Source organism: Podarcis liolepis (assembly GCF_965112155.1).
Source record: "Podarcis liolepis genome assembly, chromosome: 17".
NCBI classification, from domain to species: domain Eukaryota; kingdom Metazoa; phylum Chordata; class Lepidosauria; order Squamata; family Lacertidae; genus Podarcis; species Podarcis liolepis.
This window is the reverse complement of record NC_139571.1, coordinates 13,448,602-13,467,647: the sequence shown is the minus strand read 5'-3', so window position 1 is coordinate 13,467,647 and position 19,046 is coordinate 13,448,602. Positions and strand designations below refer to the sequence as shown.

General features: G+C 45.2%; 1 protein-coding gene and 1 long non-coding RNA gene across 16 annotated transcripts in view; one reads left to right on the top strand and one right to left on the bottom strand.

Moving 5' to 3' along the window:
* Positions 1–19,046, bottom strand: part of LOC310697133 — a 237,521-nt gene that overhangs the window by 32,774 nt on the left and 185,701 nt on the right. The window lies entirely within an intron of this gene.
* Positions 1–19,046, top strand: part of SMARCA2 (SWI/SNF related BAF chromatin remodeling complex subunit ATPase 2) — a 124,714-nt gene that overhangs the window by 95,010 nt on the left and 10,658 nt on the right. For 13 of the 15 annotated variants that reach the window (XM_083483281.1, XM_083483286.1, XM_083483285.1 and 10 more), the window contains one exon: positions 8,217–8,434. In XM_083483281.1, the coding sequence (XP_083339407.1) occupies positions 8,217–8,434 (218 nt within the window). Of the gene's footprint in view, positions 1–6,285; positions 6,397–7,089; positions 7,111–8,216; positions 8,435–19,046 lie in introns of those variants that run through there. The other 2 variants (XM_083483279.1, XM_083483280.1) reach the window with 2 other exon arrangements.

The following is a 19,046-nucleotide window of genomic DNA, read 5'->3' as shown; positions in this document are numbered from 1 at the left end:
ACAAAACTAATTTCAGTAGGGACAAACGCTTAGGCAGGAAGAACCAGGTGCACAAATATAGGTTGGGGGACACCTGGCTTTCCAGTAGTATATTTGAAAAGGATCTAGGGGTCTTGGTGGACCACATGCTGAAGATGATGCAGCTATTCTAGGCTGCATCAACAGAAGTCTAGGGTCCAGACCAAGGGAAGTCATAGTCCCGCTCTGTTTTGCCTTGGTCAGACCACACCTGGAGTACTGTGTCCAGTTCTGGGTGCCACAATTTACGAAGCATATTGACAAGCTGGAATGTGTGCAGAGATCAAGAAGATGAAGAGTCTGGAAACCAAGCCTTATAAGGAATGGTTGAAGGAGCTGGGCATGTTTATTCTGGAAAAGCTATGAGGAGAAATGAGAGTCATCTCAAGGGCTGTCACATGGAAGATGGAGCAATCTTGTGTTTCTGATGGTGAAATGGTCTCCCATGGGAGGTTGTGGGCTCTCCTTTCATGGAGGTTTTGAAGCAGAGGTTGGATGGCCCTTGGTCAGGGCTGCTTGAGCTGAAATTCCTGCATTGCAGGGGGTTGGACTAGATGACCGTTGGGTCCCTTCCAGCTCTCAGATTCTCGGATTCTCTTGGCAGCCTGAAGGCATTGAGCAGAGATGGGAACAGGCGGCATTGTCCCACCGTTAAGCAATTTGTGAATATTGTACATGCAACAGGGTGGGGGTTGAGTGGCGCATACGATCCGTCTGTTGTGTTGCGTGCGCATCGTTTGAATTGGAGTCCACGGATGTGGAAAATGACATTGCACACAGACTAAAACAAATCCACAAATTTACGCGCCTGCCTCTCTATTTTTTCCTTCATGCACCGTACTCCTTTGTGTGGTTGCCGATCAATAAGTTAGTTTCTGGTTTCTTTTAGAGTGATGCCTTTGCCTAGGAAAAAGTGAGATTTCCAAGTATTTTATACTCTTTGTAGAGCAAGGCTGGAGAATCTTCATTCTCTGATGAGTCCCATTCCCTCAGAGATAGCAGTCGACCGAAAGTGTTCAGAGCTGGAGCCAATATGGGGGGGCACCCCTTCTCTCCCCCCCCCTTGCCACTCCTTGTTTTCTCTCCCTCTTGTCTTGCCACTTTCCCCCTCCCAACCCCCTATTTTTAACTTTCTGTCCGCCCACATGGACTTAGGTGAAGGGCTGCCCAAAATTACACCAAGGGACATATCTCTTTTTGGAACGAAAGGCAGTTATAAATCTGTTTGATGATGATGAAGATGATGATGCTCTCCACCGCTGTAATTGCAGGTCTAATTGAACCTGTATCTCTTCCACCTTTTTCTTTCAAAACAACATTACCAAGCAAGGAAAAAGCACTGCTTCATAAATACCCCTTCTGTCTCAAAACATCATAATCTTACGAGGCCAGTTTTATTTTACTTGGCCACTAAGCTGTCAGTCAGTTGAAAATTCATGATTTACTTTTACTGCTTGGAAGGTGGGTTATGGCCGCAAGTTGCTATTTTCTCAATGGTGGAGTTTGTTCGCTTCTGTTCAATGGAGGGTAAGAAAAAAGGAAAAGGCAATTCTTCATTTTGAACACCCAAGCTGCTGTTTCAAAACAATTAACTAGTATGTTTCAGTAACTTTTAAAATTAAGACCGAACAGTATGGCCTTATAAAAATTAGGAGCAAAAAATGATTGCAAGAATCCAGCAATCTGCCAGCATCTGTTAGGTTTCTTTTAGCCCTGGGTCAGCACAGTGTATGGTCACATTAAAGGTAAAGGAACCCCTGACAATTAGGTCCAGTCGTCACCGACTCTGGGGTTGCGGTGCTCATCTCGCTTTATTGGCCGAGGGAGCCGGCGTACAGCTTCCGGGTCATGTGGCCAGCATGACTAAGCCGCTTCTGGCGAACCAGAGCAGCGCACAGAAACGCCGTTTACCTTCCCGCCAGAGTGGTACCTACTTATCTACTTGCACGTTGACGTGCTTTCGAACTGCTAGGTTGGCAGAAGCAGGGACCGAGCAATGGGAGCTCACCCCGTCACGGGGATTGAACCGCCGACCTTCTGATCGGCAAGTCCTAGGCTCTGTGGTTTAACCCACAGCGCCACACGCGTCCCTTAACCATGGTTATCCCTTTGTAAAATGGGTAGGGGGCAATTCGTGATTGGCAGATGGGGGGGCAAGGGATGCGATCCCGTAGGGAATCAGGAGTGTTATGGCCCTTTGAAAACTCCAGTGGTTTCCATAACTATGTTCAAAGAACTATAATCTCTTATCTTTCCCTGCTTTTTGACTTGCAAGCAGAATATGGCTGCTTTTACTTTTTCAGAAAACTCCATTCTAAGAAGCTTATTTATGTAGTACAAACATGCATACAGTGGTGCCTCGCAAGACGAAATTAATTCATTCCGCGAGTCTTTTCGTCTTGCGATGTTTTTCGTCTTGCGAAGCACGGTCCATCGCAACTGCGCCTCTTCAAGCGGCTTTAAGAAAAAAGCGAACAAACTCGCAAGACGTTTTCGTCTTGCAAAGCAAGCCGATAGGGAAAATCGTCTAGCGAAGCAACGCAAAAACCGAAAAACTCTTTCGTCTTGCGAGGCATTCGTCTTGCGGGGCACCACTGTATCCTATTTGGGCTTCTGCTATAGATTAAATACAAGTAGGTGAATAATTGCTACACCAGTCCTTTAAAAGTGCCCAAGAGAGAACGCTAACTGGGGTGAGTTTTATTTTGAGAGTGTTATTTTAGGAATGCACTGAGGTGGCTTTCCATGCATTGCACTTCATACTCTCTTTGTGCCTTTTAGGAATCTCTGTGGGCAAACCCCAAACTCCCCACATCCCCGGGCAATGGCTCCTTGCTCCTGTCTGGTGATGAGTCTCTAGGCCAGGGCCAGCTCAATGCATTTTGCCACTTGGTACAAACCACAAAATAGTGCCAACCCTAACCTTAACCCTGCTAGGGAATAAGAAGGGAGTGAATATCTGCATCAGAACCAGGGGGGAGGGGAGAAGGTCAGCAGCCCCTCCCGTTCACCAAGGGGTGCCGCTGAGGACGTGGCACATCAGCCGCCAAGGAGAGTGCGGCATATTTGGCTGCAGCGGCAGCAGTAACAAGCAATGCATTCCTTGGAGGCCAGATCTGCTGCACCTGTGGATCCTGCCACCTGAAGCAGTTGCCTCCCCTTGCCTCAGGTGTGTATTGCTAACCCTGGCTCAGTTGCCAGACAACCTCGGCTTAAGCTCACAGACGGAAGCCATTGCAATTTCTGCGACTGGTTGCAGTTACCCTGGTACAGCTGCACAACTGTGTTAGAGGTTGATGAAATAACATCCCAGAAAGGCTGAAAGGTTTATTTTGGTTGATTTGTTGAATTTATATATCGCCCTATACCTGGAGGTCTCAGGACGGTTCACAGTTCCTTGCTGTCTGGCGTTTTCTATAATGTGGGAATGAGACGTGAAATCGCCCCGGCTTTCCATTGGTTGATTCTTTGCTGTTGGGATCTTGCCTTCGTTTCCTCCCGTCCATACAGATAAGAGGAAGGAGAACTTCTTGGACTTTTTCATGGTGCAGATGTTGTCCTGGTCAGGACCACTGCTTTGGACATGCCCTGGGAGAGATGTTCCCCTGAGGTGGGCAGCCTTTGGAAAATACTGCAAAGAGTAGTTCTTCCTACAGCAGTGGTGGCGAACCTATGTCACACATGCCAATTTGAACTGTATTTGTCTCCCCCCGGTGCTGATTTTCTTGAGTCAAAATGAGAGTACCCTAAAAAAAAAAAAATAGAATAAAAGCACTGGTTTATACCATAAAATTATATATCAGTGGAAAAACAATTTAATGAAGAATATAATGCAATAACTTTTATGAAGGATTATTTATTACAACAGCAGTCATAAAGAAGAAATGTGAAACAGACAGAAAAAATAAAGAAATACAGGTTAAATTGCCGTGTTGGCACTTTGCGATAAATACCGTATTTTTCGCTCCATAAGGCGCACCTACTTTTTTGGGGCGGGGGGATTCAAGGAAAAAAATATGCAGCTCTTGGGGGCTTTTGCGGGAGGTGGGGGAAGTGAGAGAGCCTTGCTCTGTCCCTTCCCCCACCTCCTGCAAAAACCAGGGATAGCCGTGCGAAGCCTCCCCAGGGCAGCGGGATGAAGGCTCCCTGCTGCCCTGTGGAGGCTTTGAGGGGATACCCCAGAGCTGCTCAGGAGTTTGTGGGGCTGGCGGTGGGGGAATGCCCGGCTTTCCCCCAGCCCCAAAGAGCTTGTTGGGGCTGGCGGGGGAAGCCCGGGTTCCCTCCCCCCAGCCCCAGGGACCACACATTCGCTCCATAAGACGCACAGACATTTCCCCTTAGACTTTAATAGGGGAAAAGTGCGTCTTATGGAGCGAAAAATACGGCAAGTGGGTTTTGGCTTGCAGTTTGGGCACTCGGTCTCTAAAAGGTTCGCCATCACTGTCCTAGAGCTTGAAACGTCCTTGGTCATCTTCCAAACACGCTTGCCTTTCCCCCCATCCTTTTAAATTCCGCGACCTCCTTGGGTTAATTCTGGGCAAAATGTTCAGCTGGTAAGGAAATGCGGCTTAAGACGAGTGTCTCCAGAAGCTGAGATGGGAACAAGCCTTTTGCTTCTCCCGTGGAAGCTCAAGTAGACCATTTCACCCAAAACTAGAAAATTATGCTTTTCAGGATATTAAACCAACCTCAGAACCGTGTTTTAATACTGTGGCTCGTTCCAAAGTTGCTTTCCCCAGTTTCCCAGTTCAGACAACACAGAAAACAATGGCAAATTGGAGAGTTCCCAGTTTTCTTGCATTTGTGGACAAAGGACCTGTTCATATCTTGTCCCCAAACTTCATCCCAACCCCCTTTTGCAACCAAATTGTGCTGCTGGTATAAAATCTCCTCCCCCCCTTTTTTATTATTATTGTGGAGTAATAGGTGCTAAGTTGATTAAAATAGGGTCGTATGAGCATTAAACTCGGCAATTTCAGTGTTTTCGAGTGTGGAAGTTATTGGTGGTTTTGAGTGCTCAGACTGTGTTTTGTGTGGGTGTTTGTAAATCAAGATGCATTTAAATTTGTTTGTGAACCAAAGCCAAGGTTTGTAGGGACTCAGAACTAATCATGTTTTTGTATCCATTGTCTTTTGTAACCAAAGACCCCCCGCCCCCCAAAGATATTTCAGTTGCAGAGGCCAAAAATCAAAATGACCCTGAGGAATAAAATTAGACAAAGTTCTTGGGAGCCCTATTTGTTGAATAATCATTCTCTAAGCAACATAATATATGACATTATCACATGACTAAGAATGGCAATGCTCGGTTGTATTTTGGCTTTTTTAAAAAGTGAACTTGACTTCTGTAACAAATATGCCATTAATAAATTCAAGGTAGGCTTGACCTGCTATAACTGGATTGTGTAGCTGGTACTGAAAATCTTTGATCTGATTGAAATAGTGTTAATTTCCATGGATTGTCAATAGAATGCAGAATACCAGCTTCTGGGATTAAGAGGTTAAATTTAAATTATTGGGAAGTCTTCACAAAAGAATGGTCAGTATCCATATGCTACCCACAAATTTATAGAACTCATAAATTCTAATATGCATATATCTGCTGGGTGAAAATGATATAATCTGCTGTAATATCATTTTTATTCAGATCCCTTTTGAAATCTTGCTAGCCATCAGCAAATCCAAGCAGCCTTCTAGGTGTGGCACCTGAGAGCATGAGAGGGTGGCAGTGGGATTTGGGTATGTTGTATTTTGCGGGATGCACATGCTAAAAACAGAAATATTTCGTTCCTTACGCTTTTGTCTCAAAGGCGTGTTAAATCAGGAAGATTTTCAAAGTGCTGCTGTTTTTAGCAATCCCTGCATCTCCAAATTTAAGAGAACAATGAAGCATCTTTGTGTGTGTGGTGCAGCTTTAAAACACACGCCTCTCTATTTTGCTTTTTTAAAAAAAGCTTGTGTTTATATCCCTTGGATTTTTAAAAAATATTAATGTACTGTAATTAAAAAGCTTCCGGGAAACTGCCTTCCCCCCCTTCCAAAGAAAATAATAATAATAATTCCTGATTTGAGTTCCTGGAATAATAAGGGGGAAATATGATAAGTCCTTGTCAATATTAAATCAGGCTGGAGGAAGGAGGCTGCAGGCCCTGTGGAAGGTAGAATGAAACAGCAGAATTGAGCCCCTACAACCCTCTCAGGATTGCATTTTCCGTAAAATAAAATTACTTGTGTATGAAAACATAGCCTTTCCCGGGCTCTCTTTTCCCCCCTGATCAGCTGATGAAGAGACTAGCAGCTCGCTGCTTTGCTGGCTTGTTAATTTTATCCCCACTAACTGTGATTTCCGATAGCCGGCCTGCTGCTGATAGTGGTAAGGTAAATATCCTTTTTCCTTGCTGTCGTGGAGATTCAGTCGAGCGGCATCCCGGGCATGCCTAGGTGTGCGCCGCATCCCAGGCCGGTGTGTGTTGCTGCCGCGTTTTTCCGTGCACAAACGAGGGATTAAGGGGAGCAATGGCATTAACTGTTGACAGCCTTGCATGCTGCATTTACGATGAGCCTCTGAGATTTGCAGAACAGTTTCCTTTGCTTAAATCTCCGCTAGCTGCTGGTATGTGTGCAACCGGGGTGTCCTGCTTGAGCCGAATGAATATTCATGAATTTGTGTGCAGATAATTCTTTTCTTCCCTTCTTCTTCTTCTTCCTCTGCTCCTTCCTTCCTTCTTCCTTCCTCCTCCTCCTCCTCCTAATTCATCCGATCTCCAGCTCCTTCTCCGAACGCAGTGGAAGCAGGATGGAAATTGTCTTTTGATGATTCAGGCCTGGCATCCAGGCACTCCCTCTGGATTGTGTGTGCATTTATGTTCGTCTGTGGATTTCCACATTGCAGGATGAATAGGAAGCAGTCTCTGACATGCCCGCCTGCTTTGTGTGGTGCACCAGGTTTTGTGCACAAAACGTTTTGGCGAGAGAGACGTTGCGCCCAAGTGAAAGAAATTGTGCCTGGGCTGCAATCACTCTTTGTGTATTGATTGTTGCACTCACATGTTCATAAATATTAGCCATGTTTGGTGCTGTGGAAAAATGAAGGTAATTGCCTGATGATTAGAGCTCTTTCAGCTCTGAGAAAAAGGATTGATTATCATGTGCATGTATTGCAGGGAGCACAGGAAAGCAACAGGGACAATGTCAACATTGGTGTTTTGAGAAAGCCTTCAGCACAAAAACGGAGGTGATTTATTTTTAAAAATCAGGATTTTCTTTCTTTCTTTCTTTCTTTCTTTCTTTCTTTCTTTCTTTCTTTCTTTCTTTCTTCCCTCTAATATCTTTGTCATTTTCATGTCCTGGAAGACTAAACCGTCCCACATCTCTGGGCTTTTTCTTCTGTTTTCTTAAACCAAAGAAAGTTCAGCTTCTGTGATTGTCACACATGGATTTCTTAGACAGTGTGGACAGATTTCCTTTAAAACAGGTTCGTTTTTGTAGCAATTTCCACCCTCTCACTGCATAGTGCTGCTGCCTGAGGTTCACAGCACACATTTGCAGGTAAATTTTGAACAAGTGAATGTTGTTTGATTTGTGTTTGTGTGGTGTCATTTTCCTCACTCCCACAATGCCAATATTCTTTGCTGCACAACAATGTGTTGTCCAACACTTCTGCATTGTCAGTGGTCAAGACCTTAGCCGAATATTGCATTTGTGGCGTTTTAGGTGTGTAATTGGAACTGATTTGAAAATTCTGTTTGAAAATTTCTAATTGAAAGAATCTGGTTTGTTACTTCTTTGTTCAGAAAGGGAAATTCATATAATGTATGCGGGTGAATGTGTTTTGAAGAGAATTCCCCGCCCTTTTTAATGATTTCTTTGTCTATAAATATGTATTGAAAATGATGTATGAATGTACATTTTAAAATATATTGATCATTGAGTGTGCATGTAGACAGTTGGAGCTTCAGTGGCCTTTGTTGGGGTGTGGCCTTAGCGCTCTACAGTTGAATGGATTACTCCGATAAAATTGTTACTGTGGTTTTACGTTTAGCGCCGCTGATTTCCCCTAATATTTATATTTGGACTTCTGCTTCTGGATTGATTGGTTTTATCCTTCAAAATTGTCTGCACCATGCAGAGGTTAGAATATATAGCATCCATTGGCGTCTTCGATTTTGCAAATAATTTTTTCTACTTTCCTAATTAAGGCAATCGAAGACGGCAACTTGGAGGAAATGGAAGAAGAAGTTCGGCTTAAGAAACGGAAAAGGAGGAGAAATGTAGACAAAGATTCGGGCAAAGAGGATGGAGAGAAGGCGAAAAAGAGGAGAGGAAGGCCGCCGGCCGAGAAATTGTCACCTAACCCTCCTAAGCTGACAAAGCAGATGAATGCCATCATTGATACTGTTATCAATTACAAAGACAGGTGAGCTCATATTTACCTACGTCAGTTCCTTGTTTTCTTTGTAAAGACTTACTTGCTCGGAAATAGGTGTCTTTTATACGCACACCTGTATTATTCTTATGTGTCAGTATTCAATGCATCATTTATTGAACTATTTCATGCCACTTTTCAGGGCAGAAAAGCTCTGCCATGGCAGCGAACCAACAAAACCACCATGTTTTAAAAGTAGGCTATAAATGTAAAATAGTAACATAAAAAAACACAGTTCCTCCACACATCTATTCAGCGCTTTCACAGCATCTCAGGGACTAGCAGAGGAAATGAACAGCCTTGTCATCTGATTCCACCTTGCCCAAACCTCCAAATTCCTTCTCAACAGCTTCATGCAGTTATTAAAAAGCACTGGGGACAAGATGGAGCAGAACCAGTGTTCAAAACTCCCCTTGTTCCAGGCGCATTTTGCGGCGGGGAATTTCATTCAAAGTGAACTGTTTCTGAGTTCTGGGCGCAATCCTGCACCTAAGATTTCAGATTAAAACTGCAGAGTGGAAGGAAAGGAGGAGCTTTTTCTGCCTCCCACTTCCAGCTACTCTCTGAAGACTGGAGAAGAGACCCTCTTCAGAATATTAGGGGAAATTGGCGTCTTCGATTTTGCAAATAATATCCTGCCTTACTTCTGTGTTCCTTGCTGTGATTAATTTGTTAATGAATTTGTTTATCCCCCTTGGAAGTAACGGAGAAGTTTATTCCTCTAGAAAGGGTTCAGTGATACGTATCTGCATTGTGCAACTTGTCAAACTCAAGTAAGAGTGGCTGGATTGTGAATATGAGCCCCTTAATGAGAGAGATGAGTGATTTGAGAAATAGCACACAAATAGTGTCCCCTTGTGGCTTTGTGCATGTTAAAATTCTGATCCTGTTATCTGGTCCCCAGACAGAGCATCAAAACAGATAACTTCTTAAGGGGAGCTCATTGGAAGATGTAATTCATAACTCGGCAACGCTTGAGGTTATTTTGAAGGTTCAAAAAAAAACCTGTTGGGTAAAGCTTTTGTGAAAATCGGCTGTTGTGAAGAAAAACATGTTGCATCTTTTTTCCAGTGTTGGCGTCATGTCGGTTGACAACATCTTTAAGCTATGAACTGTCCACAACAGGGGTTGTCAACCTGTTCCCTACCGCCCACTACTGGGCGCTTGGGGATTCCAGCTGGGAGGTAGGGGGTGTTGGGAAAAGGCCCTGGGATGCCTGCAATCCCCCAGAACTTCAAGCATCCTCTGATAGGCGCAGCTCTGGAAAAGGCATCTCCCTTCCAGTGCGCTTCTAGCGACATCATAATGATGTATGCACACTAAGCTTCTGGCATAAGACAGCAAGAAGCGTGAGACATTGTAAAGCTAATCTACTATTTATTTACACACTATTTACAGACATAGGGATGTGGGTGGCACTGTGGGCTAAACCACAGAGCCTAGGACTTGCTGATCAGAAGGTCAGAGGTTCGAATCCCCGCGACGGGGTGAGCTCCCGTTGCTCGGTCCCTGCTCCTGCCAACCTAGCAGTTCGAAAGCAAGTCAAAGTACAAGTAGATAAATAGGTACCACTCTGGCGGGAAGGCAAGCTGCGTTTCCGTGTGCTGCTCTGGTTCGCCAGAAGCGGCTTAGTCATGCTGGCCATATGACCCGGAAGCTGTACGCCAGCTCCCTCGGCCAATAAAGCGAGATGAGCTCTGCAACCCCAGAGTCGGTCACGACTGGACCTAATGGTCAGGGGTCCCTTTATCTTTATTTACAGACAACAGCATAATGGCATCCGTTCTCTCCAGCTTCGAGAGAACAACAGGCACAAGTAAAAGCGAAAGTACATAGCAAAGTCCCTACAGCGGAAGAGATAAGACTGTTTACGTTTCCCACACTCTTCTCAGACAGGCATGTGATTTACACAAATCACAAATGCAGCATCGGAGGAGTGAAATTGCTAACGGGGTCTACGACAAAAGCTGAATCCTCCTTCCATCGAGCACTGGTGGGCAGTAAGGAAATTTGACCATCAAGAAAGATGCATTAGTGGGCGGTAGGTATAAAAAGGTTGACTACCCTGGTCTACAAGTTTGAGAAGGGACACCCTGCAAGACATTGTCGCCGCTTAAAGTCGGGGTCATATTCATCTCTGCAGGAGTTTCTCTCCTTGCAATATCAGGAAATGTGAGATGTTCCTGGGGTATTCTCTGGTCTTGCTTCCTCGTGATGGCCCCGTTTGGAGAGTTCTATCATTGCTCAGTAGGGTGGATTTGATTTACCGTATTTTTTGCACCATAACACTCACTTTTTTCCTCCTAGAAAGTAAGGGGAAATGTCTGTGCGTGTTATGGAGTGAATGCCTGTGGGTGGCGGGGGGGATCTGCTGCAGTCGTGAGCAGAGGATCCATGGTTCCCCTTCCTTCCCTCCTCTGTGGTTACAAAGCATGGATCCACATGGATCCTCAGGATTTTTGCATTGGGCTACTCCAAACTCACTGTCAGATCACATGTCTGTGGCCACAGCATGAACCACAAAAATCATATATCCACTATTTCATTTAGAATATTTTTTTCTTGTTTTCCTCCTCTAAAAACTATGTGCGTGCTATGGTCTGGTGCGTGTTATAGAGCGAAAAATACGGTAAATCAAATCAATTTAAATCACGATTTAAATCACTAGTCAGTAAGACTTGATTTAAATAACTTTTTAGAGAGAAAGACTCATTCTTGCTTAATATTTACAATATCTTAATATTTAATATCTTAATATTTACAACCAGATGAAGGTTTCATTTTGGAATAATAAGTTTTTACAGTTATATCAAAAATTACTGATTTGGTTATACTATTAGAAATACATGGAGCGATAATTATGAAATTGTTGTGAGGTTTAGTACGTTAACTGTTTATATTTGTGCAACTTTTCTGCTGTGCTTTATTGGAAGGAGGAAAACAATCATTTCCTTAATGACAATTTAAACAATTTACTTAACTAAAACAATAACGTTATAGCATATGTATCCGTGTTTGTTAACTGATGTGGCTAAACGATTTTTGAAATAAAAAACTTAAGACTGAGTTTTAGCACACATGTAAAACTTTAAAAAATCCTTATTTCCTGATGAATAGCCTTTCGACTCTAATGTAACTTAAATAGAAAACTATCTTTCAAAAGATTAATCCCCCAAAAGCAGTTTATTTTAAAAATCCAATTTAAATAAAAGAAATCTGATTTAAATTTTAAAAATCCATTAAAAAAAAAATCATTGATTTTTACCCACCCTGTGGGTTAGGAAGCCAAGATTCTGACTTTGTCCATTTACGTGGCCCCTTCTCACAACCAGGGAGCCCCTAAGACACTGTGGCTCCCCAGTTTGGATGACACAGGAACCTGCCATCATTTAGAGCTTTTCCTAAATGACACATTCATTTTCCTAAATAATCACAGAGGTTTGGTGGGAAGGCCAACGGCTCCGTTCATATCTGGACTGACTAAATGGTGATGGGCTTGTTCACCATGACCAGCTTAGATTGCACAACAGACACGGGAGTTTGCTATCTGTTCGCAAAACTCAAGTGAGCTCAGAAGTAGCCTTATCACATTGATTCAGCATTTGTAAAATTAAAAACACGGACATTCCCTTCTCTTTTTATAGCGGCGAATTAGCAATGGGAGTGCCTCCCCAGTCAGCAAGCCCGTAATATGGGGGGCGGGCGGGAATGTTTGTGTGCGCATATCTCATGCCACATTTATTGGAGCTCAGTCTCTCCCTCCAGTCTTTGGAAGACTGAAAGAAGCAAAAATGGGTGCAGATTGATTCACTTGTTGCTTTCACCCCCACAGTCAAAGGGGTGGGTGGGGGTGGCGCACACTATTTTTTGTTCATTGAACATGAGCTAATCCTTTTAGGAGACCCCCGAAGCAATGTTTTCAACTTCCACGTCTCACTTCTGTTTCCCTACAAAGGCAAATGCTCTCACTAAGAAAACCATCTTACTTAACTGAGGCCGGGATGGATTTTATTTCCTTCGTTCCTCAGGCCACTTTTGGTCACTTCCAACTAATTCTCTTCACTGGAGCTGGAGCCTGGATCATTTAAGTGGTGCGATGAATCAACGGGAGTGGCAAGGAGAGCTTTAAAGAGTTTGTTGGCCGTCATTAGCCTTTTTACCCTCATGGCAACAAGTCCGTTATCCTCTGGGACGCAGCGCTTCCTGGTACCAGGCCGCGTCCGCGACTCTTTGGACTCATTCAGGGGGGAAAGTCCCTGCTTGCCCAGACAGAATTGCTGGGATTCCCAGTTGGTCATCCATGTTTCCTTTAATGCAAAGTCCCTTAGAACTGACCAGACGAGGGATGTTTTCAGGCTCGGATTTGGGCATCCCTGTGAGATTTTCCTCTGTTTCCCAGCCAGGGCAGGAGCCTTTGGGGGCGCTGCTTCTTAAGCAAGGAGCGGGGCGCACCCATTTTCCTCAGAGCAGACATTGTCAGTCTTCCCTGAGCATCTCCCACCAGCTCCTGCCCAAGCAGTGAAAAATCGCTTCCTTTCACAGCACTGAGCCATTCCCCCCTCCCAAGCACCCAGCTTGTTTTTCCTCCCCACGTGGAATAAACTGCTGTTTCAGCTTTGGCCAGCTGAGATTAGGTCTGCTGCAGGATGGCTCCTCGATGGCAGAAGTTTGAGAATTTGCAGGTCCCGCTGGAACCCCCAACCCCATCCCCCTAACTTCTCTGTCTGGGTCTCCAACTATCTACGCCTCTTTTTTTAGGGGAGGGGGCTAGTAACCAGCATCAGCGGCTACCCATGTCTTCCATAGCTCTTCCAAGGAAAATCTGCCCCAGGTGGGACACGAGGGAAGAAAAAGGAAGCTTCTAAGTCTCAGTCTTGGAGCTGTAACAGAGCGGGTGGGGTGAAGAAAAGCTATTTATTTGGGTCCAATTTCTTGGGACAGTGGTTTAAAAAAAGCCCAGGAAAAGAAAGAACCCCTTTCTTGGTTGACTCCCCCTTTCAGCATGGTCTAACTCAGCTTCCCCTTGGAAACTTCCGCTTTGAGGTCCCGTAGGTGGAGTTGGCGGCACTCCTGACCTGATTCCCAAAGCTGCCTGGTGTGGCACCTGATTCCATTAAGACGTTTCAGACCTGATCCAAGCAGCCCTTTCCAGATCGTAGAATTGTAGAGTTGAAAGGGACCCCCGAAGGTCATCCATTCCAACCCTCTGCAATGCAGGTGTCTCAGCTCAAGCACCCATGACAGATGGCCACCCAACCTCTGCTTAAAACCCTCCAAGGAAGGAGAGTCCACCACCTCCCGAGGGAGACCGTTCCTCCCTCGAACAGCTCTTCCTGTCAGAAAGTTCCTCCTGATGTTGAATCACTTTCCTTGTGGTTTGAAGCCACGGGTTCGAGTCTCCAGAGCAGGGGAAAACAAGCTTGCCACGCACTGCATTTCTTCAGTGTCAAGAAGTCCCTTCCAGAGATCCTTAAGTCAAGGCAGAATGAACTAATGGTTCATGCATTTTGCCCTATTTACTCCAGAAACAGTGGAAGGATTCCAGGTTCTCAAGCCCTTTGCAAACAGGTGCTTGGCACAGACACTCCCAGTTCTCAGCTTGTGTCTTGGTTTTCCAAGCTTCTCCATCAACTTAGCTTGAACCCATTGCTGGGATATTCGTTTCCACCTTAAGGAATAGGCATGGCTGTTGTGTGTCACATGCCTGTTTACACTCCAGCACAGCTTGCTGGGAACTTCCGTTTGTGTATTGCTTTTGCTGTCTTGCTTTGGACACGAAAGGGATCAGACATGTTTCCTTTTGTCCTGCTATATGCTGAATAAAAGGGACATGGGTGGCGCTGTGGGGTAAACCACAGAGCCTAGGACTTGCCAATCAGAAGGTCGGCGGTTCGAATCCCCACGACGGGGTGAGCTCCCGTTGCTCGGTCCCTGCTCCTGCCAACCTAGCAGTTCAAAAGCACATCAAAGTTCAAGTAGATAAATAGGTACCACTCCGGCGGGAAGGTAAACGGCGTTTCTGTGCACTGCTCTGGTTTGCGAGAAGCGGCTTAGTCATGCTGGCCACATGACCCGGAAGCTGTATGCTGGCTTCCTCAGCCAATAAAGCAAGATGAGCGCCACAACCCCAGAGTCAGTCACGACTGGACCTAATGGTCAGGGGTCCCTTTACCTTTATGCTGAATAAACTGCTTGTAAATATGCTCACACAACTTCTCCTGCCACTTCTGTTGTGTCGCGTTTATTCTGCTGAGTAGCGTGCCCCAGCTTCTCAAGCTTGGATTGCTGAGGCTGCACCAAGGACTGGAGATCACCCGGCACACTAGCCAGTGGGCAGGAGCCAGCTGGGGGCCTGCCAATTGCCCCCGTTTCCTTGGTTGCTTGCCAACACCTGTGTGTGCCTGCCATGGCATCCCAGGCTTGGTTCATGTTGTGGGATGAAGCCTCTGTTCATGGGGGTCACTGCCCAGTCCAGGGCAAGCACTACTGTTAATCGCCGGAGAAGATTGGTCATAAATTGGCCGGCTGTGGGGAATCCTGTTCATCATTGCTGATCTCGCCGCTGATGATACTTTTTCTGCAAACTCACGCAAGGCTCTCAATCCGGCGTTACGCTGCAAATGCATATACAGAGCATCCTCGTGAGTAATGATTTGCAAGAGTGAACCGACTTGAAGGATTCTCAGAATAGCTCATTCAGGATTCCCCTTGTGGAAGTGCTATCATGTTAAAAATATACAACAGCGTTTGAGGAGCCCTCTGCTCATGCTCTCTGCCATTTTTGGTTGCACCCTCTTGCAAATCATCTTCTAAAGGCTAATAGCATGCTGAGCTGTGTGGGGGTCCAGAGAAATTAGTTGTGAGTGAAATGACCCATTCCGTTGTGCTGACCGATCAATAGTAAGTAGCAAAGTCTCTGCTGATTTATGCCGGTTTCCATGAGAACAGAATTTTGCTCGCCGTGTCTCTTTAACTCTTGCATACCTGCTGCAAATCAGAATTACTTGCTGAAATGTGAACAGCGGCTGATGACATGATCTACGATTGCTGAATTAAAAATATTACACAGTGATGAGTTGAGCTCTAATTTTCATAGGCTAGAGGAGGGACCCAAGGCCCCTGAGTGAAATTTAACAATCCTAAACATAGTGTGGAGTCGGGCTGGGCGATCATCTGGTTTTCAGCATCACAATTTATCATCAGCTAAACATCACAATATACCGATACATCACAGTGTCTGAAATAAGGATAGTACTACTTGAGAGCCATTGGGTGAATTCCCAGGGTTTTTTGCATGACACACACACACACACGATTCACAGTACCATCCTGTACTACATATAAGACAAGGAATTGTTACTAAAAAATTATGTTAAAAATCGGGGTTCGTCTTATACACGATGACGTGGGATTGGTTGCTGCCAGGAGCCGGAGATTGTCAGTGGCTATTTTTTGTGTTATTGGTGGCTGAGTCAAGGGCTGTTATCGATTGGCTGTTGGTGCGGCAATAGGGCGGGCGATTGGCAATCCCCCCCCCCCCAAAAAAAGCTTAACAACTCCAGGCAATCTTCCCCCCATTTTCTTAATTCTGAGTCCCCCCAAATAGGGGACGTCTTATACATGGGGGCGTCTTATACACAGAAAAATACGATATATTTCCAGGCCCAAAATGATGAGACTAATATCACAATATGGACTTTGGACCGGTTTGGGATGATATTTCAAGATATCTCCCAGCCCTAGTAGGGAGCGAGAGTCACAGAATTTGCCAGAACTTGCATGCGGTTAATAATGCTACGGATTGTGTTTCCTGTCAGCTGCATCCCTTGCTGTTGTCCCTGGATCCCCATCCTCTCATCACTTGCAGGGAGGCACCTGCAATAGACGATGTCGCCAGGAGAGAAGTGCCGTTTCGGAGCAGTTCCCTTTGCTTTTCCTACACTGCTTTGCCAACAGCAGCGGTTACAGAGTTCCTTGCATTTACAAAAATCAAAATAAGGGGGGGGAAATACCCCTAGCTACAATTTTAAATTTTAATTAGCTTCTTGATGGCATTGCTTGCCCTTGACGAGAAGCACTTGAAGCTGCAGGTTCATGTTACAGATGAGTTGCCTTGCAATGAGGTTTGCAAAGGATGCTGGGAATTTTGTTTGGTTCAACTTAGTTTAAATGCTGAGTAAGTGCTAGTCTCATTAATTGTTTTGGAGGGTGGGGCTCACTTTGGCAAAACGCTTCCCAAGATCCAAGGAGGGAGGTTGTCTAATACAGTGTTTCCCAACCACTGTTCCGCGGCACACTAGTGTGCCGCGAGATGTTGCCTGGTGTGCCGCGAGATGTTGCCTGGAGGGAGGCGGGCGAGTCCGGCGGCGAGAGGCGGGGCGGCGGCGGTGAGGAGCCAAGCCGCGCTCTCCTTCCTGCCTCGCTTTGCTGCCTCCTCCCCCCCCACCCCCAAAGCTTGGAGGTTCCCCGGCAGGAAGGAGGGAACTTAATCCTCTCCAAGGGCTGCGGAAAACAGACATGCAAATGGGGGCTTGCCAGCTCTTCAAGCGCCGCCGGCTTTCTTCGGGAATTACCGCCCGCCGAGCCCGGTAACGCTGACAGGCGGGGCTTGGCAGCGCAGCCGGCAGAGTGTGGGAAAGGGCGGCCGCCACGCGCCGGGCAAGGCGAGACTCGACGGGGAGGACACCGGCAGCAGCGCCCCCCCCAAACCCGCTCCGGGCAGGTAATTCACAGAGAGTGGACAGAAGGAAGCCTTAAAGGGCTTCAGCCTCCCAGAGTGGCGGGGAATAATAATAATAATAATAATAATAATAATAATAATAATAATAATGATGATGATGATGATAATAATAAAATTGACAGGTGGTGTTTTTCTAGGTGAGGGGGTGGGGACTGCAATAACAAAAAAATCAGCTGTATATCAACCACTGTTTTGCAATGAGGAATTGCAAATAAGGAAGATCAAAAGGAGAATGTTTTTTGGGGGGGGACTCTCTTCCTGTTCCTCCTCCTCCTCTCGTTCTTGCTCCTCTTCCTGGCAAAAGGGCTGCTGAGACCCCTTCTCTCTTGGGTGCCGGTGGGTGCTGTGACGTTGACGCTGCTGTGGCAAGTGCCTTTACTTAGCAGAGTGCATTCCCCTTTACACAGGAGGGGAGGGGAAAAAATTGAAACTTACACTTTCGTGCGTCCCTCCCGGCGTGACGCTGCGCGCTGACGTCACGGGGCTGTAATGGTGGTGTGCCTCAAGATTTTTTTCATCAAACAAGTGTGCCTTTGCCCAAAAAAGGTTGGGAAACACTGGTCTAATAGATAAACAGAGATGGATTCCTTTAGGAAGAGAGCATTGATCAGGGGGGAAATAACAATACTTGTGTTTTCATTTCTGTGCTTTGCCTGAGCTCTTTAATTAGGACTGTAGAACAGAAAGTCTTCTGGCTTGTACCAAATTAAATATACCTGCCAACCGTAAGCAAACAAGGGATCTGGATATCTTTACATGTCTGATATGGAAGCTCGTGCAGAAATGTAACATTATGGTCTGGGGCTCCAGACCAGCGGTGTCAATGTAGTGAATTAAGAAAATATTTCTGCGTGAATTTCCGGACGAACATGTTTTTATGATAGATGATACAGACAGCATTTTAGAAACGCAAGACGCTATTCTAGCTTAGTAGGTTGTGTCTTTGACATAAAAAACTGGTGGAGGTGATTGGCATTCTAGTCTTTCACAAGAAATCTCTGCAACTGCACTGTGTCAACAGGTACTGAAAACTGCGCCCGTCTCTTTCCTACCCTTTGGTCACGTGGAACGCAGAAGCCGCTATTTCCAGATTCCCAACTATGCTTTTTCCATAGGGTGGATGCACTGCAGTTTCCTCTGTGTACCTTCCAGTTTACGCTGGAGAAAATAAAAATGTACAAATGAATGCCTAGGTGAAGTGGCCCTTTCCCAAGTCCGGTGTGTGTCAGTTCCTGGCAAATGTGGAACAGGGACAAGAGAGAAAGTCATTTTCTCTTGATGGCATCCACTTCCACCTAGCAAGGAAAATAACTCCCATGCCTCTACCTTGCTGTGTGAATATTTTCTGCGACTGAATTGTTGCAGAACAAAGAGTTTTGTGAAATGATGAAAGCAGGATTGTGATTTGGATACCAAAAAAACAATTTTGGTGTTGTCCGTTGAGTGGGGATTTCAGATGACTGCGAGAACTCGAGGCATTTGCTGGTCATGCTATTATACGTGGATGTTTTGTGTAACTTGTGTTTCAGTAATTGTTCGGGTGCAATAGTTATATCCTACAGAAACTTTTGGATAATAATAATAATAATAATAATAATAATAATAATAATAATAATAATTTATTATTTATACCCTGCCCATCTGGCTGGGCTTCCCCAGCCACTCTGGGCAGCTTCCAAATTTTTTTTTAAAATACTGTAATACATCAAACATTAAAAGCTTCCCTAAACAGGGCTGCCTTCAGATGTCTTCTAAAAGTCTGGTAGTTGTTGTTCTCTTTGAATATGATAATCGAATATGAAAAGAAACTTTTCCAATAAAACTGAAACAAATTCCACACTGCTTTGAACAGAAACACCAGCT